General features: G+C 48.8%; 2 protein-coding genes across 8 annotated transcripts; one reads left to right on the top strand and one right to left on the bottom strand.

Moving 5' to 3' along the window:
• The first annotated feature begins 65 nt into the window (after nt 1-65).
• On the top strand, nt 66-18,841 carry KCNAB2 (potassium voltage-gated channel subfamily A regulatory beta subunit 2). 6 transcript variants are annotated; one of them, XM_039367571.1, is made up of 16 exons: nt 66-742; nt 4,343-4,465; nt 4,848-4,889; nt 11,677-11,720; nt 11,877-11,914; nt 12,200-12,279; nt 12,877-12,921; nt 13,401-13,445; nt 13,654-13,697; nt 14,103-14,189; nt 15,559-15,644; nt 16,324-16,444; nt 16,661-16,755; nt 16,845-16,965; nt 17,265-17,353; nt 17,828-18,841. In XM_039367571.1, exons 2-16 carry the CDS (start codon nt 4,389-4,391, stop codon nt 17,915-17,917), a joined length of 1,104 nt encoding a protein of 367 aa, XP_039223505.1. In that variant the 5' UTR covers nt 66-742; nt 4,343-4,388; the 3' UTR covers nt 17,918-18,841. The 6 variants fall into 6 exon arrangements, with proteins under 6 accessions (XP_039223505.1, XP_039223507.1, XP_039223506.1 ...); XM_039367572.1 differs by lacking the exon at nt 66-742 and adding an exon at nt 1,888-2,543; XM_039367573.1 differs by lacking the exon at nt 4,848-4,889.
• A 2,350-nt stretch (nt 18,842-21,191) lies between these two features.
• On the bottom strand, nt 21,192-23,578 carry RPL22 (ribosomal protein L22). Of its 2 annotated transcripts, none has more exons than XM_039367222.1 (4): nt 23,444-23,578; nt 22,539-22,643; nt 21,901-22,025; nt 21,192-21,399 (listed from the first exon to the last, which is right to left on the bottom strand). In XM_039367222.1, the coding sequence occupies exons 1-4, from the start codon at nt 23,501-23,503 to the stop codon at nt 21,255-21,257; spliced, it is 435 nt and encodes a 144-aa protein (XP_039223156.1). In that variant the 5' UTR covers nt 23,504-23,578; the 3' UTR covers nt 21,192-21,254. The 2 variants fall into 2 exon arrangements, with proteins under 2 accessions (XP_039223156.1, XP_039223157.1); XM_039367223.1 differs by having other exon boundaries at nt 22,539-22,640; nt 23,444-23,483.
• Between the last annotated feature and the right edge of the window lie 116 nt (nt 23,579-23,694).

The following is a 23,694-nucleotide window of genomic DNA, read 5'->3' as shown; positions in this document are numbered from 1 at the left end:
ATCTGCCTTCCCCCACTGACTTTGCTGGTCATAAGGTTGCAAAAGGGGATCACGTGACCCGGGAGATGCTGCAATGGTCATAAGTATGAAAAATGGTCATAAGTCACTTTTTTCAACATCAAACAGTCACTAAATGATCTGTTATAAGTCAAGAACTGCCTGTATGGAAATCACACCACCAGGAATGGCAGCCCCTAATTTAATAGTCATTGGACTTGCTAACAAGGGCTACTAACCTCGATGCCTGTTTATCATATGGATTAAAGATGGCTTGTTTTTCAAAGCTGGTAAAGAACTGTCCGTAACTGAGCCAAAGATCACGGTTTACACAATCCCAGATGGCCAGAACGCCATCCTGGCTTGCACCTGCCCTCTAGAGGCCAAGTCATGGTTTGCGATGGTTTGGCATGGGTCGCATCCTACTCCACCTTTACAAGCTCCACCAGCCAAGGAGCATCGCGACTTGCAGCAGCCAGGATGCGCCCAAAAGGATGCTGCGCACCTGGGTACCAGCCCGGGGCCAGGGATGCAGGCGACGGCGCTCATTGGCCGCGCTGCCCGCCGGTCAGCGGGAGGCCCACCCCGGCCTGCCAATGGCGGCCGAGGGCGAATTGCATGCGGGCGATTGACGGCGCCGCCGGGCCAATGGGCGGCGCCGGCGGGCGGGCTCTCTTCGCACGAGGGGGAAGATGGTTTTTGATCCCGGCCAGCCGCTCCGCTCCCGCCGCCGCCGCCGCCGCAGGTAGGATCCGGGGACCCGGGGGGGGGTCGTGCATGGGGGTGCTCCTTCCTTAGGGGGTGCAGCTCCTTTGGGGGGGCTGAAAAGGCCTCCAGAAGCGGGGGGATCTCAGGTGAGGAAGGGGTTGCAATGGGGGAGCGATTGCAGCAAGAGGCAACCCCAGGGGGGAGGAGGGGGCTGCAAAACACCCCCTCCTCCCCTTCCTCTGTTTGCAAAGGCTGCAAAGCACCAGAGGTTGGGGTGCCCCCCTCCCCCCTGCTGCATCGCCCGTCGCCACTGCAGCAGCAGCTTGGTGCAGGATGCATGCATGCATGCAGGAAGCAGCTGGCCCTCTCTTCTTTCTCCCCCACCCCACTTTTAGCAGGCGTAGCTGCTTCTTGCAAAAAACAGGAACTGCAAGACCAGGAAGAGGGGGTGCCCTGCAGAGGAGAAACCCCCCCCCCCAACTAGAGAGGCTGAAGTTGGGAGCCTTGGCTGGCCTGCAGTCCATGGCGAGGGGCTGCCAAATGCAGGCAGGGAGGCCTTGCCCCTTTGCCTGCCTGCTGGCGGAAAGGGAGGGGTGGGGAGACCTTCCCCATCAATGCACGGAGGGGGATGTGGGGCTGGTTTCCGGATTTGACAGCCGTGATAGGAAATTGACTAGCCAATGTGAGTCAATTTCCAAATGCTGATTTTGTTGCAAGGAGAGCTGTTTGCGGTGTGGTTGCAGGCTGCAAGGAGGAGGGGGGGTCAGTGGGGACTTCCAAGGCGGATATTGGTGCAAAAAAAGGGGGGGGAGGAAGCTGGGCCGTTCCACCTTCTTGACTGGCTGGTTGTGTGGTTGTGCATTTGGCAATCAGTTGTGTGCTTTGTCCTTCCGTCCAAAGGAAGGGAGGATTAGCACTGGTTGAGGAACGTTGGGGGCCCTTATTGTGCAATCGCACACTTGAGGGATGTGTGCACACACGTGGGCAAGCGAGCCAAATGCCCCCCTTTTCCCCTGCCCCCCCCCTCAATTTTGCTTTTCCTGGTGGAGAAAATGCTGTGTTTTAATAGCAAGAACACTTCTTAGATTAATATTGTCCTAATTCTAGTTGAGGCGGAGACACCCCCATAGTTTGGGGGGGGATCAGATGTTGGACGAGATAAATGTAATGGGATTTGGTGCCCCCCCACCCTCTCCCCCCCACCGTTCTGTGGCTGATCTCATCTCTGGATGTCAATGCAAGTCATACTTGGTCCAGCTCCAGTCCTTTCGCTGCATCTGAACCGTCACCAAATTTTACCAGTTCCGCCAATTCTTCCCAATAATCCTTAAAGTGTTTAACTGCCCGCCCCCCATGGAAAATTAGTAATTTTCGGTCCCTGCCCCAGAGAACTTGTAATCTCCATCCCTCTTGGAGGGAAAGACCCTTTATAAAGGGGTGTGCCGGTCATAATAACTAGGGTTAAAAAAAATGCAATTATCTTCTGTAAAATATATATATATGTATCTCTTCAGCGTGACATTCCCAGCAGAGCAATAGTAACCGCGATGAATAAATTTTCTAAATGAATACTCTGTGGCCAATTAAAAAACCATCCCTGGCTCTTTGCTCTCTATCAGAATTGAATAATAAAAAAATAGAATATTGGAGTGCTTTTTCAAAGGAGAAATTGGTCACTTAACACCTCTGTCAATACCAGTGTAGTCCTTGACTTACGATCGCAGTTTCCGTCGCTGAGCGAGACGTTGGTTAAGCGTGTTTTGCCCCGCTTTACGACTTTTTCTCTTGCCACCATCGTTAAGCCAGCGAATGCAATTCTTAAGTTATCAACACGGCTGGTAAGTGGATTTTGCTTCCTCATTGCCTTCGCGGGCTAGGAGGTCACAAAAGAGGATCGCGTGACTCTGTGACCGTCATAAACACAAGTCAGAGACTTGCGACTCAGATGCAAAATTCTGAGGGCCGGGCTTTCTCAGTGGTCACGTGTCCCTCGTTTGGTTCATATATTTCTTAAATTTCTATACCGCCCATCGTAGTCGTACGGCCGCTTATGATACATTTCAAAAATGCCGAAAAGCTTTCAAAGTCAGAATAAAAGAGAAGGGAGTGAGGGAAAATAGGAAGGAAGGAAGGAAAAAGAGAAAGAAAGATTTGTGCAAATATTGGGCATGAAATGTACTGTTAAAATATTTCTCTTTCTGATCACACATATGTAGATCTATCTAAATGTTTTAAAATTCTCTAATGCAGCCACAGAGGCCTTTTCCACCTTCTACCAAAAAATAAATAAACATCTGCATTTCTGGCCTTTCTTTCTTTCTTTCTTTCTTTCTTTCTTTCTTTCTTTCTTTTTTTCTTCCTCTGCAAAATGCTGAAAACATAAATAGCTCCGCTGATCCCATCGAAATTTTTTTTTTTTTTGGCAGCCTCGACTTGGCGAAGGCCACAGCTGCGACCCAAAAGCTGAATCGCTCAGCGCAAATAATGCAGCTGTGAATGTTTTCTGGGCAGGGAAAAAAAGACAAGAAGGAAAAAAAATAGAGTCCTCGACTTATGACCACTGCGGAGCCCCAGGATTCCTGTTGCTAAGCAAGAAAGTTCTTAAGTGACTTTTGCCCTTGCAGCAAGAAAGGTCGTAAAAGGGGGACAAAGCTTAACCAATGTCTCACTTAGCAACGGAAATTTATCGTCGTAAGGAAGGAAGGAAGGAAAAGAGTCACAAAGGAAGGAAAGAGAAACAAAGAAAGGGAAAGAAAAGAAAAGAGATTTGTGCAAATATTGGGCATAAAGCATACTTTTAAAATATTTCTCTTTCCGATCAGACATATAGATTGATCTAAATAGAACCTTAACCTCTTCTTTTTTAATTGTTTTTTTCTCCTTTTTGCTTTAACTTTCTTCACTTTCCTCTTGTTCCATAGAAAGTCATTTAAAAATAATAATAAAACCCACAAAACTTGACAGTTGGCTCTTGTGACATCCACCTTGCAAAAGGGAAGCTCAGCCAACTTTTGGGTGACCAAAATAGAGTCCTCCACTTACCCAGACAATTGAGGCCAGGGTTTCTGTCGCTGGGCGGGACAGTTAAGGGAGGTTTGCACCATTTTACGACCTTGTCACAGTTGTTAAGTCTGCGATCAATTGATTTATATCCATCTGTCTGTCTTATCCATATCTACCCATCAATTCATACATCCGTCTGATTTATCCATTCTGTCTTATTTATCTATCCATCCATTTATCCATTCTATCCATCCATAATTTGGGGCAGAATCCTGTTATTTTTTAATAGCAATTTGCAATTTTAACTTAGAGGCTAAGAGGTCTGCAGCACCCTCTTGTGGACATCAAGGGTCATGACTGCTTGGAGGCAGTTCTGGATTGCCAATGATTTTACCTATTTGTTTTTTGTTAAATTGATTTGTGAATTGATTTTGCCTGGCAAAATCTGGCATGCATATTCATGGGTTCTTTCTCTCTCTCTCTCTCTCTCTCTCTCTCTCTCTCTTTCTTTCTTTCTTTCTTTCTTTCTTTCTTTCTCTCTCTCTCTCTCTCTTTCTTTCTTTCTTTCTTTCTCTCTCTCTCTCTTTCTTTCTTTCTTTCTTTCTTTCTTTCTTTCTTTCTTTCTTTCCTGCAGTGGGTGCTGAACAAGATTCATCTGGATCCTGGAGGAGCTTGACTCCATGTACCCCGAATCCACCACGGACTCCCCGGCCAGATTCTCCATCCGACAGACTGGATCCCCAGGTATGATTTACAGGTGAGTGTGAGCATTATCCAGCCGTGTGTGTCGTTTGGAAATCGGTCCCGTCCAAGCGTGTTATAAAGAAGTAAATAAAATGCAAAGGAAGTACAATAATGTCAGTAGCACAGGATTTCCCCTCTCTAATTAAAAGGTAGTCAGAAATATCCAAGCTTCTTTTCTGTTGAAATTTCCACCTGCTCCACATGGGGGTGTTTGTTGACCTAAGACCAGGCCACCAGCCATAGAGTCATGAATTGGAAGGCCAGAGCGTCTGGGGAGACGGCATGCGATTGTCCCACGTATTTGCCTCTTTCTTTATACTTTTCTTTTTAAAAAAAGAATCTGTGATTGGTGGAATCTTCCTTTCTTCCTTTCTTTCCCCTTCTGCTTTCCGAAGCGCTCGTTATGGAAGTCCGAAAAGACAGCTCCAGTTTTACAGGTAATTTTGTCCTTTTTTTTTTACTTTTTTAAAATCCTCTTGGTGGTTTCTGGGCATCCAAAAGTCAGGGATTCCCCCAAGAGGTCGACTCTGTGACCCCCTAACTGTGCGTTCCTCCATTTGCTTCAACCGCCGTGCATGTCTCCTCTTTGGAAAATGAGATTTTTCTCACTTATTCTGTTGGTGGCTGGTAGAGTTTTGCAGGGAAGGAGAAATCAAAATTATCCTGCTTGGAAAGAGGGGTAGGTTTTTAAATTCCAGGCTGTCGTCCTCATTATAAAAGTCCTTTTCACAGGCAGTTCTCATCTTACGACCAAAATCGGGACGAAGAAGCTCCGTCACTAACGCGATGCCGTTCTTGAGTCACACCCTGTTTTAGAAAAATTTTTGCTGAGGTCATAAGTACATGACAGTTGCAAAGCCTCCGAATTTTGATCACGTGACGGGGGGAATACTGCAACGGTCGTAAGAGTGAGAAACAGCCAGGAGTCACTTTTTCCAGTACTGTTGTATCTTGGAACGGTCACTAAATGAACAGTTGTAAGTTGAGAGTGCCCATAAAACAAAAACTGGAGCTCGTCTTGCATCAGCGTATTCCCACCTCCAGATTCCCACACTCAAAAAAGTGCGGCCACTTTGCGGAAAGTGCCAGGCGATGCATCAAGGGGAAGTTCTGCCAACTAACAGAGCTTCTGGGCATCTTTCTGGTGTCCATCGGCGCTGATGGGTTGGCAAAAGCCAGGCTAATTAGCTCTTCTCCCCAGAACGAGACCGGGAAACTGTCCAGCATGTGTGAATCGGGGGGGAAATGCATTAAGAGACGAGGGGAGGACAAACAGAAGCATCTCTCGTATCTTCGGCCTTCTCTGTGGCCAAAGGAGCCGGGCAGCTTGGTCATCTCTGCGTTGGCAGGGGGACAATGGAGGGAGGTGAAGCACTGACCTGGATATCTCGGCTTACTAGGATGGGCATCAGGCAAGAAGATGCTTTAGGGATCTTCGGAATGCGTCTCCTTGTAGAGAGGACCAGGGTTGCTTCTTGCCTGGATGTGGATAGCTGGCATCGTCTGTGGTTTGGTTTGGCAGTCTTGGCTTGTTGGAGGGAGGGACGTGGAGGAGGTGGATAATGGGGTGGGATCTTGGCTTGTTGGAGGGAGACATGTCTCTCCTGCCATCCGTTCCATCCTTAACGGGATTTCTGGGTTGAATGTCGGACTCCTGCCCTCCCTGCCATTGTCTGCAGAGCTTCGGAGAACACGGAAATGCAAATCAAAACCCTTGTTCCCGTCTCATGAAAGCAGCCGCCTGCCACTCATTAAAGCAGCCATCTCTGCGTCTTATGAAAACAGCTGCATCGGCAGCTCATTAAAGCAGCTTCTCCCCAGGATTTTCCAGCTGCACGTCCAAATCCAAACCAGTGAATTTGAGCCAAGGTGGCAGTGAACCCAACAGATCCGTGAAGGCCTCCGTCCTTGCAACCAGGGGGACGTCTCTCCCATCATCCATTTTCATCCTGAACGGGATTTATTTGGCGTGTTCGAATCATGGGCTCCTGTCTGTCCCGGACCTTCCTCGCTCGTCCCATCCATCATCCTCTCTCGTCTCCACCGTGGCCGGCCACAGGGCCAGAGAGCCGCCTCCGACAGCAAGTCCCCGCTAATAAAAAGCGCCCGATCCATCGATCGATCCGAGCCATCCATAAATCAGTTTCTTCTGCCAGAAGCTTTTTAGCGCTAGAGACGCCGTTGAATAATTTAGCTCAGATCATCATAACCGACTTAATGGATTCCCTGCTAAATTCTCTCTGAGGCTCTCGGGAGGATTCGCAATGCCTTTTCGCAACTGGAGTGGACTTTTTTCCTCCCCCCGCCCCCCGCTTTTGCATGCACGGCCACGCCTGTGCGCCGTTTTGCACCCGTCTGAGAGAGAAAAAAAAATACCTAATAAGACGTTATCTTTTAATGAGCAGGCTCGCCAGACCCCAGGTGAGTGCGGACCTCCAGATAAGGAGGAAGCGATGGGGATCGCAGGTTTTAGATTTTGGGGAGTTTCTGAGCACCCCAACAACACCGAGCTGTAGATATTTTGCTGGCTGGGCTCGGAGAGTAGCTTTAAAAAAGCTTAATTGTCTGCCCTTTAGAGAAATTTCAGCTGCTTTTTTAGGAAGGTGGAAAGGAAACAACACTAGGAGCTTTATTCGGTGTCTCTATCCCGTACGGGAATTTGAGACCAGAGTTGCACATTTTAACTGTGGTTTATGGCACAGAACGGGGTGCCCCCACCTCTAAGTAAACCAGATTTACTTAGATAAATTAGATGTTTTTTTCTATTCCTTTCCACCCTACAAGAAACTCAAGATTCCCAAACTTGGTGGGACAAGCTCACGGCATGTCCATCAGGATTGAGTTTCTCTCTGCTTGATTTGTTTTGGGGTGGGGGAAGGATGGATGGGGTGTTTCCTGGACACACCCCATCTCTTGAAATAGAATCACCTCATTATTGCACCTCCGGTTAGCAGGAGAGCGGTGGATCTGCGTGCAAAATGGTGCATGTCTCGATATTTCTATTTATTTCTTTTTTTCCCCCCCTAACAAGCCAGGATTAATTTATCCTCATTTTTCGGTTGCAACTTTGAGCAGTCCACTTGTCTTTTTATGATTTGGCTTTAATTAATTTAATTTTTTTTTCTGGTTGACGGCTCGGTTGAAATTAGCCGCGGGTGGGCTAATTCGGGGCCTGGGACCCCTTTGCATCCAGACAGCGTCCCTTGGTGAAAAAGCCTGCAAGCTTCCCCACATCCTGGTAAAACAAAACAAAACAAAAAAACGGGCTTGGGAGTGTTGCAGAGAATTCTGGGAGTTGAAGTCCACCCATCTTCCCAGTGGCCAAGTTTGAAAAAGTGAGGTTTAGAGGCTGCTGCACCTCGCAGGGAGTCCTCGACTTAACGACCAAAATCGAAGCTGACATTTCTGTTGCTAAGTGAGATAGTTAGCTGACTTTTGCCTCATTTTACAACCTTTCTGCCACCAATAAGTGAATCGCTGCAGTTGTTAATAACAGCGGTTGAGTGAATCCGGTTCCCCTCTTGCGTTTGTGTGTCGGAAGGTAGCAAAAGGGGATCACGTGACCCCCTCTCCCAGACGCTGCGACCGTCATAAATACGAGTCGTTTGCCAAGAGTCCAAATTTTGATCCCGACCATTGGGGATCTGCGACGGTCGTAAGTGTGAGGACTGGCCCTGAGTCGCTTTGTTCAGTACCGTTGTAACTTCAAACCATCACTAAACAAACTTGTAAGCCGATTGCAAAGCATCTGGATTTTATAATCACATGATTGCAGATGCTGTGACGGTCGTAAGTGCGAGGACCAGCCCCAAGTCCCTTTTTTCAGTGCCGAACGGTCACCGTTGCAAGCCGAGGACTGCCCATAATCCTTTTCTGCTCCGGGCGAGGACACCGATCCTTGCAGTCTTGGTCACCAACCAGGTGCCGAAGGGAAGGCAGGACCGCGAGGCTGGCCGGGCCAGCAGCCGCGGCGAGAGCAATCTAAGGCGAACCCCCTCTCGTCCCCGGACCCCGTGCAGGTCCTCCGGCTGAGCGGCACCATGCTGTCCATGACGTGCAGCGGGAGCCTGCGGAGCGTGGCCAGCCGCTCCCACTCCGAATGGGGCCTGCACCAGTTGCATCAGAGCGACAACATCGAGTTGAAGAAATTTAGGGAAATCCGGGCGGCGGCCCAGACGCGGATCAGGGAAGAGTTTCTCCGGATGCACGGCTTGTCTCTGGACGAGTGCACGGCGCAGACGACGGGCATGAAGTATCGGTAAGCCGCACGCTCACGCTCGTCTTTGCAGACCTTATCCTTTGATATGTGGATTGGGGCCTGGGGAACTTTTGTTTTTTTTTTTTGAGGGGAGAGGAGGTTCAAGGAAGTTTGGTGCTTTTTCACGAGATAACTGGACTTGGCTCGTTTTAGTTTGATTCCCTTAGTTGGCCGATTTATCTAGTGGAGACGCTGAATCCTCTCGGCCCATAGTGGATTGTGTTCTTAGTTTAAGGGAAGATGGAAACCGTATAAAGAATAAAACATATTTGGATATAAAACTTCTCACGCGTCCTTTTCTCCTCCGGTCCTATTCTGCATTTTTTTTTTTTTTTTTGCAACCGAGCGCTAAGCAGAAATATCGCTCCGCGTAATTTTATTTTTTTTCCGATTGTGGGGTGAAAAGATCCGGCTTCTGATGTTACTTTCAGAGAAGAGAATTTGAGGGACATTCGCAAGGCGCGTTGTTCTTGCACTTGGGAGTCGTGAGAGGGCCGGTGTGCGTGTGTGTGCAAATTTCCTGTAGAAACCGTTCAATTTGCTGGATGGATGGACAGGTAGATGGATTGATAGATGACAGATGGAAGGATGGAGGGACAGGTAGATAGATGATAATGATAGATGGATTGACAGATAGATGGATAGATAGATAGATGATAGAGATTGGATGGATAGATGGGTAGATAGATGGATGGATGACTAGATAGATAGATAGATAGATAGATAGATAGATAGATAGATAGATAGATAGATAGATAGATAATAGACAGATGGATATAGATGGATGAGAGGGAGCAATTTATTTCTGAATTGTGTTTATGTACCTCCTTTGCTTGCCACTAGGTAGCACTGTCTGAACAGAGAAAATGTATGCTGGTTTCTTAACATTTGCAATAAATCTTGATAAATCCTCAGTTTACCACCACAGTTCAGCACGGTATTTCCATGCTAAGCAAGATGGTCTTTAAGTGTGTTTTGCCAACCCTGCAGAGACAGGGTTTATGGCAGCTTCTAGGCAGATCCAATCCTATCCCATCCTCTGTTCTGTTCTGTATTCTATTATTTTATTTTACTTCCATCCAAGAAACCGGCTCTTCCTTCGTTCTTACCCCTTCTATTTCCCTTCTCCTAAACTCCCAGCCACCAGCAAGGCTGTCAAACTGTCCATTTTTCCTTGGAGGGGAAGAAAAAAAAGGGATTTCCAAATCTTTAGGTGCCATTTTTGGACACTGTGTCCAGATGGCCCAGTAGGGGATGTCTCTTAAGTCTCACACCCACACAAACACACATGGAGACACAAACACACACACACAAACCTTTTTTTGCAAGAAGCACCGGGGAGCCGAAATCCCCTGCCGGGCGCCTGCTTTGACTGGGAGGGCAGACCCGGGCGGCGCGCCATAAATATTGTATTTCCTTCCCTGACTTGCCAATGAATATTGCAGAGGTCTCTGTTTATGACTCTGGGTGCATGGAAGGACATTTGGAAAAGTGTTGGCTTACAGGCTTTCTAATAAGGGCTGATATATTATTCATCTCTTGCAAATAAATAAATTAAAAACAAAACACAAAGCAGAAAAGGCCTTAGCAAGGCAGCGAAGGGGGCCTCTGCTTGCCGCTGAGAAATTCAAAATAAAAATTGGCAAAGCCTCACTGGGCTTAGAGAGAGAATTGTTTTGGGGTGGGGGAAGATGGGGGGGGCGTCCTGTGCGATCTGCCTGTTGTTATAAATTATCTGAAGTAAAATAACAATAAGAGAGTCAGGAGGGACCTCGGAGGCCCTCTACTCTGACCCCCTGCTCAAGCAAGACACCACGGAGACTATTTCAGGCCAGTCCCTTCCTAGAAGCCTCCAGTGACGGAGCACCCACCACAATCAACATCCAGCCGCTGGGCAACTGACTTGTATTTGTGATGGTAACAGAGGAGGAGGAGAGGAAGAGGAAAAGAGGAGAGGAGAAGAAAGGAAGAGGAGGAGGAGGAGAGAAAAAGGAGAAAACTTGGGGGGGGGGGACGGAGGCTGCCCCCTCCCTCCGGAGAACCTGCTGATGACCTGCAGCTTTCCTTCCTCCGTGGAGGGGAGGAGCAGCAGGAAGATGAAACAGCCCAGCCCGGAGTGAAAGGACAGCTTGTGTCTCTCCAGGGGTGTGTGTCTTTCTGTGTGTGTGTGTGTGTGTGTGCGTGCGTGCACCAGGCTTGCGGTCTCTCTGGGGCCAAGGAGCAGAAGCAGCCGTGCGTGGCAGACTCGGAGAAGCCTCCCTGCTCCAGCTGCCTCTCCAGCTACAAGCCGGACAGATCCGGCATTTGCACCACCCTCCTTTTTCCAGAGCTGCCCCCCCACCCCGGCTGGGACTCACTCGGGGCAAGGCCTCTGAGGAGCAGCCCCCTCCCCCCCTTTGACCGGACCCATCTCCTGCTGCTCGTCCCATCCGAGAAAAGGATTTTTTTTTTTGCCCCCTGCCATTCCGTCTCCAAAAGGGCACCGGCTCGGTGGCCGGCATGCAAGTCTCCTTCGCCTGCTCGGAGCACACCGTCAAGAGCCGGAGCACGGAGGAGCGGCTCAGCCGGCAGAATGCGGGGAGCCCTGGGCCCCGGGGCCGCTTTCGGGCGGTGACCATGGTGGCCCAAAGCCTCGGCCAGCTGTCCACCCAGAGCGTGGCCCCCTCCGGCCCAGCAGCCACCAAGCAGCCCGGCATGAAGCACAGGTAGGGGGCAGAGCAGGCAGGGCGGTTTTCCCCGGCAGGCGGTCCTCGACTTAACGACCGCAACGGAGCCCCGGAGGCAGTTTGCTCTGTTTTATGACCTTTCCAGTTGACTCTGCTGCGGTTGTTAAAGGGGCTCTCCTTGCCCAGCGCACCCTGGGTGTGTTTGTGTGTTTCCTCGCAAGCCAGCATCAGAGCACAGTCGCCAGCAAACACCCGTCTTTTTCACATGCTTGTTTGTGTGTACGTGTGTGTGTTTTTCAGAAACCTCGGGAAGTCTGGACTGCGGGTTTCCTGCCTCGGCTTAGGTGAGTGAACGTGGGTGTGAGGGAGTTTTTGTGGGTCTCCTGTTTATCCCCTTAAATCCAATTCTATCCGTTCCTGGGGTACTAAAATAATAATCATAATTAACTGATCTAATTATTAAATAAAATGTTGATTTTTATTCCTCGGGTCTGCTATAGGAACATGGGTGACTTTTGGAGGACAGATAACAGATGAGGTGAGGATTTTTTTACCACTTAAGTTTTTTAGCATTTTCTTTTTGTATGTTTGCTAGCTTATTTTATTGTTTATGGTTTTTTTTTTAATATTTTAGAGTTGAATTTATTTTTTTATAGTATTTAGAGCTTTGTATTTTATTTTATTTTATTTTATTATTTTTAGATTTTATTTTGCTTTAAGTTTAAGGGGAGGGAGCCGGGGCCCTCCAAACCTCACATCCCAGGGGACGAGACTAGCCATCGTGCCTTGTTCGGCTGGGATCCCATCCGTCTCTGTCTTGCAGGTGGCTGAGCAGCTGATGACCCTCGCCTATGAGAACGGCATCAACCTTTTCGACACGGCCGAAGTCTACGCCGCAGGGAAGTAAGTCTGGCACGCTCCTGGCTTGCGTTCCTCGCGACAACCCTGCACGGTAGGCCCGTGGGAAAAGGTGGAAGAGAAGCATTGGACATACGGGTAGTCCTCAACTTAACAACCTCGCTAAACAAAGCGTTGTAAGTGGATAACTATCTATTGCTCTGGTGTTTCTCTTCCACCCCTTCCCACGGGCCTGCCGCACAGGGCTATCGTAAAGAAGCTCAGCCTCGGCCGAATAGACTCTGGGCAGCTTATAAAATGGCGGGGGGGGGGGAGAAGAACAGCATAAAAATATTTTGTGATTCTTCTCACCCATCCGGGTTTTTGCAATTGATCATCCTGCAAGGAGTCTGTTCGGTCAACTGATGTGTCGCTGCATGAGTCTGCATTCTCTTCCTAAATGAAGAAGAGGACGCAACTTTGGGGCAGCTCCTGATGCCAAGTCACAAATATTTACCCAGATCTTAAAATCCCTCGGCCCTCTTTTTTTCTGAGCCAAAAAGCCTGACTTGCTTTGTGCGGAGTTCCTCCACAGTGCTTTTTGCGAGTTCCTGTTCATTTCTCTCTCTCTCTCTCTCTCTCTTTTTTTTTTCTATTCCGTAGAGCTGAAGTCGTCCTAGGCAACATTATCAAAAAAAAAGGATGGAGGTAACCGTTTTTCCTGCAACCAAATTCCCCTTTTGCTTGAGCGTTCTTGAGTCTGCCGCCTTTCACGGCCTCATGTGGACTAGAATCTTGATAAAGGAAACTTAATCCGTGGAACAACCTGCCTCCAGAAGTTGTGAATGCTCCAACGCTGGAAGTTTTAAAGGAGAGACTGGACAAGCCATTTGTCTGAAATGGTATAGGGCTCTCCTGCCTGAGCAGGGGGTTAGACTAGATGACCTCCAAGGTCCCTTCCAACTTTTTGTTGTTGTTTTGTTTTCCTCAATGGGTGGACTTTATTTCCCAGAATTCCCCAGCCAGCTGGGAGTTGAAATCCGCTCGGGTTAAATGGGAACTGACATTGGCTATAGAGGTGGTGAAAACAGCCCTGCAGGGTGGGCCTGTCTCAAATCAAACCAAAGCAAAATTGGAGCATTGAGCGCTGTTTAATCTGTGTTCCTCTCTTGTTTTTTCCCTTCTAGACGGTCCAGTTTAGTGATCACAACCAAAATCTTTTGGGGAGGGAAGTACGTATTATTTTATTTACTATTTTATTCCACTTATTTAAGGGCAATCATTCGACCAACGGCTGGGGCACTGTCAGAATTTCGGACCCAAGCCGTAACTGTCCTTTTTTCAGGCAGGTTGTAAATTGGAACCGTTGCTAAGTGGACGGTCATAAAATGAGGACCGCCTGCTTTATCGCTTCGTCCTTCTCTTTGTTTCTCTTCCCAGAGCCGAGACAGAAAGAGGCCTGTCCAGAAAGCACATTATAGAAGGTAAATGCTGCCTCCTTTCGTTCTTCATCCCCAAAATGTAATTTCTGATCCAGAAATGGGTCCGAATGTTGATCACGTGACCAAGGGACGTTGCGACGGTCGTAAGTATGAAAAAACAGTCCGTGGTGGCTGTTTTCAGTGCTGTCATAATTCTGAATGGTCACTAAATGAACAGTTGTAAGCTGAGGACTTACACTTAACCGCTGTGGCAAGATAGGTCATAAAACGGGGCAAAAACCTGCTTAACAACTCTCTCTTAGCGATGGAAATTTTGGGCTGAGCTGCGGTCGTAAGTCGAGGACTTCCTGTATTTCCTGAGCAAGCGAGGAGCTGTTCGTCTTGTTTTATGTTTAATCATTTTATTGCAAGGGGGGGGGTGACGCTTTTCTCTTTCCCCCCCCCCAGGTTTAAAGGGCTCCCTAGAACGGCTGCAGCTGAATTACGTGGATGTGGTGTTTGCCAATCGGCCGGATCCCAACACCCCGATGGAAGGTAAGATCTAATTTAGACCTATTTTAAGATAAGATTAAATCTATTTTAAGATGAAGATTAAATGTATTTTAAGATAAAGAGAACAGAAGAGTTTTGATTCCCCAGTTGACCTAGGAGAGGTCTTTAAAAAATTAAATACACACCACCTTTTTAAAGGTTCACTGGCCATACGGGCAGTCCTCGCTTTACGACCGCTTATTTTGCAACTTGGTCCAGGTAAAAGTGACTTACAACGAGTCCCTGCCCTTAAACAACCGTCGCAGCATCCCCTGATCCTGATTGGATGGTTGCCAACTGTCCCATTTAGGATAGTTGAAGCACTGGGGAAGCCAAGTGGGAAATCACCAGTCACCCTGTGATCCCGGGATGCTGCAAACATAGGCACCCAAATCGCAATTGTGTGACCTCGGGGAACACTGCGACAGTCATAAGCGCGAGGACCGGTTTTTTTTAATGGCGCTGCGATAAGTTGGAAGTCACTGAATGAAGAGCTGCTCGAATTCTTTGGCCAAGAACGCTAGCGGGGCCGTTACCCTTCACGGTATTGTGTTGCACATCGGCAACCTTCTACTCACAAGACCCAAGGGACGGATTCACACCTGAGGCGTAGTGGAGCCAGCCTCTCTCTCTCTCCTGGAGGAGCAGGGTCCGAATTAGGGGAGGGGGCTGTTGCTCTCCCACTCCCTGGAGGACGAGCAGGCTTCCCGCTCTAAATTCTCCCCTCTCTCTAATCTGTTTTCTATCACCAGGGACCCCCTTTAGTTCCAAGTCGCGAATATTCGTCATCGAAGGTAGCCATCCTTTGATTTCACTGCATCCCAGCGGCATTTTATGGGACAGAAATCCCCAGCTTTTCCTTCCTTCTTTCCTTTTCATTTTTCCTTTCTTTTTTTTAACTCATCCCCCTTTTTCGCTTTGGAGACTTTTCATTCTGATTGGTGGAAGCTCCCTTTCCTCCGAGGACGAGCGGTTCGCCATAAAATGCCAAAGGACGCAAAGAATGAAAAAGGAGTAGCAAAATAATAACCATTGCCCCTTTAGTTGACATCTTGCAAGTAACGACGAAAGCACAAAACACTTGAGAGAGAGAGAGAGAGAGAGAGAGAGAGAGAGAGAGAGCGCCATCCCGACTCGGTTTTCTCGTGGAAAGGCCTCCCGTTTTCTCCGATTTTCTGAGACCTCGATTGGCATTGCTTGCAAGATGTCGCCCGATCTCCTGCCCCCCCCCCTCCTCTCCTGTCTCCCGTTTGATGTTGTGGCCTTGATTTCAGTTGGACAGCCGGTTTGTTTTGCCGCTCTTCGGATTAACCACTCTTTTTTTCCTTCCCCTCCTCTTTTTCTGTCGTCTCGTTCCTTTTTTTCCCCCCAGAGACCGTACGAGCCATGACCCATGTCATCAACCAAGGGATGGCGATGTACTGGGGGACGTCGCGATGGAGTTCCATGGAGATTATGGTACGCTCTTCCTAACAGCTCGTGCCCATAATTAAACGCTTGCCAATCCAATCGATTAAGGGAAAAAAAGTCATCTTTCTCGTTTAATTTGGTTTTGTCCAATGGAGAACAAGCCAGGTTATAGGGACTGAAAGTAGCGAAATGAGTCGTGGAATCGCAGACAAAAATGAAAAATTTGCTCGTCTTCCCCAATGGTTTTTCTTTGTCCACGTACCACATTCGTCCTGCTTCTCTTCCTCCGATAGGCATTTTTTTCCCCCGCTCCCTTTATCTCGGCGTTGTTTTTGTGCAAAGCCCCCCTTTAAAATCCAGGCAGTCCCCGACTTAACAACAGTTCATTTAGTGACCATTCAAAGTTACAACGGCATTGGGGGAAGTGACGACCGTGACTTACAACCGTTGAAGAGGTTTCACTTCTCATCTAACAAGCTTCCTTCAGTTCTTCAGAACGGTTCGGTTCTCCAGAAGCTGAAGAAGATTCTGGGATGAGAGGCGACATGTCTTCAAAGAAAAACAAACAAAAAAAGTCTAGCGCCTTTTGGGACAACCAGGACCTGGATGATGGAGAATCTCCATGGACACTTGTCCTCCATACCTAATCTAGTTTGAGGTTCTCCTTAGTGACGGATTCCTTCTCCTCCGTCTTTCCCGTGTTCTGAGTTGCTCTCATCCCTTGCAGGAAGCGTATTCGGTAGCTCGGCAGTTCAACCTGATCCCTCCGATTTGTGAGCAAGCTGAATATCACATGTTCCAGCGGGAGAAGGTCGAAGTTCAACTTCCGGAACTTTTCCACAAGATCGGTGAGCCCCCCTCCCCATCCGTGGCAGGCTGCCGTTCCGCCACCCAAGCAAAAAACAGAGTTAGAAGGGCCCTTGGAGGTCTTCTAGTCCACCCCCCTGCTCAAGCAGGAAATCCCATTCTTTAGCTTCCCTCTATTCAGGCTGTATGGACCTAGTTGATAAAATTTAGTTACTCAGCCGTGCAACCTCTCCATCTTTTTTTCCTTCCTCTCCCAGGCGTGGGAGCCATGACGTGGTCCCCGCTGGCGTGTGGCATCGTTTCGGGAAAGTACGATGGTGGGATCCCACCCTACTCACGAGCGTCGCTCAAAGTAAGCTTCCTCCTCCTCTTCTCCACTTTTGACTCCCGGGAGGGGGAAGCGTCAATCATGGCCGCTCCGTCTTCTCCCTCCCGTCTTAGGGTTACCAGTGGCTGAAGGACAAGATTTTAAGCGAGGAAGGCCGACGGCAGCAAGCGAAGCTGAAGGAGCTGCAAGCGATCGCCGAGCGGCTGGGCTGTACCCTCCCGCAGCTCGCCATTGGTAAGTGGGGGCTGGCCTTCTCGTTCAACTTCGGATCTTGTGGTGGGGAGTTCTGCAGGGAACGGGGGGGGGGCTTGCCTTCTTGTCCAGTTTTGGTTCTTGTGGCAGGAAGTTCCGCAGGCACTGAGCCATTATACGGGCATTGTATGTCACAATCCTGCAGATTGGTGGAACCACACCTTTGCCGTTGTATGTTAGAAGTCCCGGTTTGGTATTTCTGCTAGCCCGTCAAGGTATATCAGTTCAATGCAGGAAGTCTTGGATTTAACAGCAGTTCATGTAGTGAAATTTCTCACCAGCATGGTGTTTACGCAACGAGAGCGTCAGTTCCGTCTTGCTAGGAGCATCCAACGCAGATCAGTTGATGGAGAATATTGGAGCAATACAGGTGAGGAAAAAAGAGGGGGGTCTTTTAAGGCAGGGGGTGGAAATTAAAAGTAATATTAAAATTACTTATATATAAAGTGTATATATATAAATTTAAGAAAGGCTAAAATGCCTGCATATTTTACAGATCGCCATGTCTTTGGGAACCAAGCCACTCTACCTACCTACCGATCCATCCATCTGGATAGATGATAGATCAGTGTTTCTCAACCTTGACCGTTTTAAGGCATGTGGACTTCAACTCCCAGAATTCCACAGCCAGCATTGCTGGCTGTGGAATTCTGGGAGTTGAAGTCCACATGCCTTAAAATGGTCAAGGTTGAGAAACACTGTGATAGATAGATAGATAGACAGACAGACAGATAGATAGATGGATGGATTTAAGAATGTTTTTTCCTAAATAGATACCGGCAAGGATAAAGAGGCGAGAATACAACTTTATGCTACCTTTAATTTTATCCTTGTTTTTTAACAGGTTCTTTCCAAACTCTCCTCTTCCATTATCCATGAAATCGATAGCATTTTGGGCAATAAACCTTACAGCAAAAAGGACTACCGCTCTTAATAACGGGGGGCATTGGAGGGCCCCCAGTCAATCTGGGACTGATCCGCCCGCCTGCCTCTCTCTCCCGTTTGCTTGCTTTAAAGCTTATTCCGAAGAAGCCGAGCGAGCACGGCCGAGTTTGCATCCGAGAATTCAACCCACCGCGCCTGGAGACATTCCCAGAAAAAACCTTGTTTTCCAACGTGACCAGAACACGTGAAGGACTTTTTGCTTTTTTTAAAAAAACAAAAATTCTCTTTTTCTCCCCCACTTCACCCGAATGCAAGAAAGAAGACATGGGGAAAATGTTGCGTGGATAATCTGGACTTCCAACGCTTCCTTTTTTGCAACGGGAAAGCAAATTTTTCGCAGTGGGGTTTTTTTTTCTTCCCCGTTCCAAAAAATAACTCGTAGGCACAAGTGTCAGTGTTTTTAAATGTTATCTGGACCTCAAACAACCCCCCCCCCCCAGGATTGTAGTCCAAAATGTTTGGATGAGACCCTGGTAAGGTTGTCTGAATATGTCAAACGTCACGGAAATACTTTTTTCTTGAGCTTTACCCTAAATGGCCTGTATGAATGGAATTGAGGCCAGTTGGAGGGGAGCCTTGAGGTCCTCTAGTCCAACCCCCTGCTCGGTCCCAGAATTCAAATTCAACCTTTAGCATTCTCACTGTTCAAAATAGGTTTCCTGTAACTTTGAAATCCAGTATTTCGATTCCCCTGCATCTGAAATTTTTCTTCACTGGGCCTGCTTTGTTGTTGGGCAACATCGCTGCAGCCGCCGAAAAAGGCCAAGGCAATCCTTGGCTGCATTTTCAAGATCATGTGAAGTGTGTTAGTACCGCTTTACAAAAGCTTAGTAAGACCACACTTGAAATATGGCATGCAGTTTTGGGCGCCACGATATAAAAAAGATGTTGAGTCTCTACAAAGAGTACAAAGAAGAGCAGCAAAGATGATCAGGGGACTGGAGGCTAAAACATATAAGGAACGGTTGCTGGAATTGGGTCTGTCTAGTTTAATAAAGAGAAGGACGAGGGGGGACAGGATAGCTGTGTTCCAGTATCTCAGGGGCTGCCCCAAAGAAGAGGGAGTCAACCTGATCTCCAAAGCACCTGAGGGCAGGACAAGAAGCAACGGATGGAAACTAACCAAAGAGAGAAGCAACCTAGAACGAAGGAGAAATTCCCTGACAGAACAATTAATCAGTGGAACGACTTGCCTCCAGATGTGGGTGATCCATCACTGGAGGTCTTCAAGAAGAGACTGGACAGCCATTTGAGCAGGGAGTTGGACTAGAAGACCTCCAAAGTCCCTTCCAACTGTTATCCTGAATTAACCTGTTTGAAGGATTGGCACAAAACTAACCCAGACATGATCCTAGTTAAGCATCTTACGCAAACAGGCAAGCTGAGGGGCGCAGGGTGAGGCTTTTGAAGCCCCCCGGGGTGTCATCTTGAGACCCATCTGCAAGTGGGAAGGACTTCCAGGTTTTGTACGTTGCCTTTGTGTAAGTAAAAATCCGTCTTTTATTTGTTCCTCTCCAAATTTGTTAAGTCCCGCCCCCCCTTACAAATGACAAACCACAAGTCTCTAACACACAGCATATATGATTGTAATTATTCCCAAGCTCAATTGCGTAACCTAAGTGTCTCCGTCCTGCTTGTTAACAAAAAATCTGGACCATTAAGACAACCAACTATATTTACGGAATGAATGAACAACTAGCTAAATAAAATCAGGCCTTATTTGAGTGATGGTGTTCCGGCAAACTTTTGTGGTGTTTTTGCGTCTTTTTGGGGGGTGGGGGGGGATTCTTGAGAGTGGGAGTTAAGAAACGGAGAGCCTGGCTACTGCTTTGGATGGGGCACCACCAAGAAATCCTCTGAGGCAAATCCTCTGTAACCTTTTGGAAGGAAACAAATAGGAAATCAAATCTGTATTGTGGTTAAGTGGGGGGGAATGTTGTCATTAGGGACCAGTGCAGCCTATAAAGGCCAACATATGCTGCCCTCTGGTGGATAATTTGGGGTATTTCAGCTGCCGAGTGGATGCTGACCTCTGGTGGACATGTTTAGCCCCTGCAGCCAATAGAAGTGAACGCGATATTCTCAATGTGTACAACTCTATTCAAGGGTTGTCTAATGCTGCCCCTGGTGGCCAATATGGGTACTGCAGCACACAGGAAGACTGATCAGACTTTCTTGGGGAGAAAGAAGGAAATTTATGGGGGGGGGAGAGGGGTTGGTTACAAACGCCCACAATGTCATTGTATTTAGCATCTTGAAAGAGCCTCCCCAGTCAGAGGCAGTCCACCTTAGCCAGCCGGGAACAAAGCACGCTCTCCCTTTGGGCAACTCTGCCAAAATGGGAAAACCCAGTTTCCCATTGGAAAGGGTCTCCTCTTTGAGACAGGAGTGAGCCCCCCTGCCTCAGTGGAGCCTCCCCATGCAGAGGCAATCTACCTCAACACGGCAGGACACAAAGGACCTTTGCACAAGACCCCAGTCTCCTCTTTGGGCAGCTCTCCAGCTTAGGAAGGGTCGAACCTTGGGGGGGGGGGCAAGAGGAGCCAGCCTCTCGCCTCAGTGGAACCTCCAGGCACAGAGGCACTCTACCTGCACCCATGGGGTCCCCTCAACATCCCTTCCTTAGCATCCCTGCTGCGCCTACCTCCTCCGCTGTCCACAGCCTAATGTGTACACTGGAAAAAAAAATGAAATTGCAAGCAGACTTGAAAGATGTAGTAAGGGAAGCCACCTTAGCAGGAGCACCTGTCTGGGAAGGGCCTGTGCAGCTAGTCCTCAACTTACCAACACTTAAGGGGCCATAGTTACAACAGTACTCAGAAAAGTGACTTAGGACCATTTTTCACCCTTAACGACTGTCGCAGAACCCCTCTCCGCATGGTCACATGATCAAAATTCAGACATTTGGCAACTGACTTGTCTTTATGACGGTTCCAGTGTCCCAGGGTCACGTCAAGTCCCTTTTGCCACCCTCTGACCGGCAAAGTCAACGATTCACTTTCTAACTTAGCAACTGCAGTGCTTCAACTTAACTACTGTGGCCAGGTAGGTCACAAAACAGGGCAAAAAGGTAACAACCGTCTCGCTTAGCAAGAGAAATGGGGGGGGGGGAGAGCTGAGTTGCGGCCGTTAAGACGAGGACTGCCGGTAAGAGTTGCAAGGAGCAGGGGGAGCCCCCCAAGCACAGCAACACCTGCGGGGGGAAAAGGGTGCGTATTCAGAACGCCGAGGCGTTCAAGAACACCCCAAAGTGGGACAATGAGAACAATTTCTACCACAATTTTATTCTGGGAAAAACGAATGTACAAAACCGTTCCAGATCCGTTTTAATCTTCCTCTTCCTCCTCCTCCTCGTCCTGGTTGATCTGGAAATACCGCAACTCGTAGCTCTCCTTCGTGTTGGCGACAACACGCAGCCCGTCGCGCAAGTTGTTCTTCTTCAGGTATTTTTTGGTCAAGTACTTGAGATACCTCAGGAGGAGGAAAAAAGAGGAGAGGCGTAAAAACAGAGAAAAGCGATGCTGGAGGAAGAGCCAGACAGCCCCTCGCATCGGCCCTTTTGAGTCCAAGTCTGAATTTATCCTCTGAGCTTTTTTTGTTATCTTTTTGCATGGAGAGTTTTTTTGTTGCTGTTATTTTTGAATTTATTCTTTTTGTTTTCTCTCTTTTGAGTATTTTGTGTTCTTTCGAATTTGTGTACGTGTTTTGTTTTCTTTCAAATTTATTTCTTTGACAGGTTTGTTTCGTTTCGAATTTATTTGTGGGATTTTTTTTCCTTTGAATTTATTTTTAATTTTGTCCAATTATGAACCTGTATCCCAAGTTAGGTTTAAACTCAGTTACTGGCGACTGACCCTCACCAAAGTATTACCCCCAGCCCTGAAGAGCCAAACACCCAGCTGTGTTTATTCAGTCCCCAATCCATCGGCAGAAGACCCTGGGGTCAACACCTATGCCCCCTCCCCTACTTACCTCTTGGAAAACGGGACCTCGGAGGTCACCGTGATCTTACTTTTACTCCTCTCAATTGTCACCGCTCCTCCGCCGAGGTTGCCGGCTTTCCCGTTGACTTTGATCCGTTCTTGCAAGAATTGTTCCTGGGGGGGGGGAGGTAAATATCAGAGGAGGGAGGGTTAACCAGACACAGCCAGCCCAACGATTATTTTTTTACTCTTTCCCTCCAGGCTTCAAAGAGTCTCCAGCTGAAGGAGTCCTAGTCAGAGCTCTGAAGTTGTTCAGATCTCAATGAGATCTTTCAACTTGATTAACCCCGAACAGCATAGGGAGTTGAAGCTCCCGGGAATGAGGGGAGCTGAAAACATCGGGATAGTTGCTTTAAGTAGCAAACAGGCCTCAATCTCTCTCAATTACTTTTATTTTAACAACTGTTTTGTGTCTGTGCCTTCAAGTTATCACAGGTAGTCCCGACTTACGCCCGTTCGTTTAGTGGCCCAAGTTATGACGGCGGTGAAAATTTGGGCTTTCTTGGAATCGTAAGTCGAGGACTGCCTGTGTTCTATCCCCAGCTCAGACGCAGCTTTTGAATCACGCACCCGTTACCACAGGAGCGGCATTGGGGCTACTCCGGCATGCAGGCATTTGCAACTTACAAAGTTGGCAGCATCCATGATGCCATCTTCTACCGGATGGGTACAATCCAAAGTGAACTTCAGGACTTGTTTCTTTTTTTTGCTGCCTTTGGTTGCGAGTTTCTTCTGCGGGAGATTGATCGGGGCAGGGGGTGGGGGACAAGGAGAAAGGAGAGAGAAAAATGGCTCCGTTCAGGTATTTGGGAGGAGCAGAAAGGAGGAATCCGGCTTCCTTTGCCCAACCTTAAACACTGCAATCCTTCACAGCCAGAGGTGGATTAAATTAACTAGGTACATGACAACAAATATGCTCAGAGAGCCACAACTTCTGGAGGCAGGTGGTTCCCCTGGTTAATTGTTTTCACTGTTAGGAAATTTCTCCTTCGTTCTAGGCTGGGTCTCTAGACAGATTGGATGGATGGATGGGGAAGGAAGGAAGGGGGAGGAAAGGAAGGAAGAAGAGGGAGAGAGGGAAGGAAAACGGAAGGAAGGAGAAAAGGAAGAAGGGAGGAAGATGAGAAAGGAAGGAGAGGGAAAGAGGGAAGGAAGGAAAGGAGGGATGGAGGGAAAGGGCTGCCTGGGCTCCCCCCTCTCAGGGGGTCCCCAAGGCGGGCAATCCCGGCGTGGACGCCAAAGACCCCTAGGCCGACTCTCTGCCCGCGTCCCCACGACACCCGTGTCACGACAGAGCCGCCCACGTGCTCAGAGGGCCCCCTCCCCCACCTCCCGGGGGGCGGGGCCTGGCGCGGGAGGGGGCGCCGAGGCCTCCTCGGGAGGGTGAGGGAGAACCATGAGTTTCCCCCCCCCGACGGGCGCTGCTTCGCTCTTGCGACGGCCCTCCGTCCCCCTCCCGCACGCGGCCTCCTCGGGCGCCCCGCCCGGCACGGCCTCGCCGCTTTCCCGGCCGGCCCGCCTGAGAGACTCACCGCGGGCGCCATGGCGGCAGCGACGACCGGAGGAAGAAAGGCAGGGAGGCCGGAGCGCATGCGCCGCCCGGGGGCCCGCCCACCTCACTTCCGTCCAGGCGGGCCAGGCCCCCACGCGACGCACGTGCGCCAGGCGGAAGCAGCCGCAGAGGCTCCGCTCCGACTCTTCGAGCCTGCCGAGCGCCGAGAGCATCGATCGGCCGCGCTGGGATCGGATCGGCGGAGGGAGGGGAAGCGAAGGGCCTGCCGGG

Source organism: Crotalus tigris, unplaced genomic scaffold, assembly GCF_016545835.1.
Source record: "Crotalus tigris isolate CLP2741 ecotype Arizona unplaced genomic scaffold, ASM1654583v1 scf7180000020588.15403103151:6194809, whole genome shotgun sequence".
Lineage (NCBI taxonomy): Eukaryota > Metazoa > Chordata > Lepidosauria > Squamata > Viperidae > Crotalus > Crotalus tigris.
The sequence above is the reverse complement of the archived record's forward strand: the minus strand, read 5'-3'. Positions and strand labels throughout refer to the sequence as shown.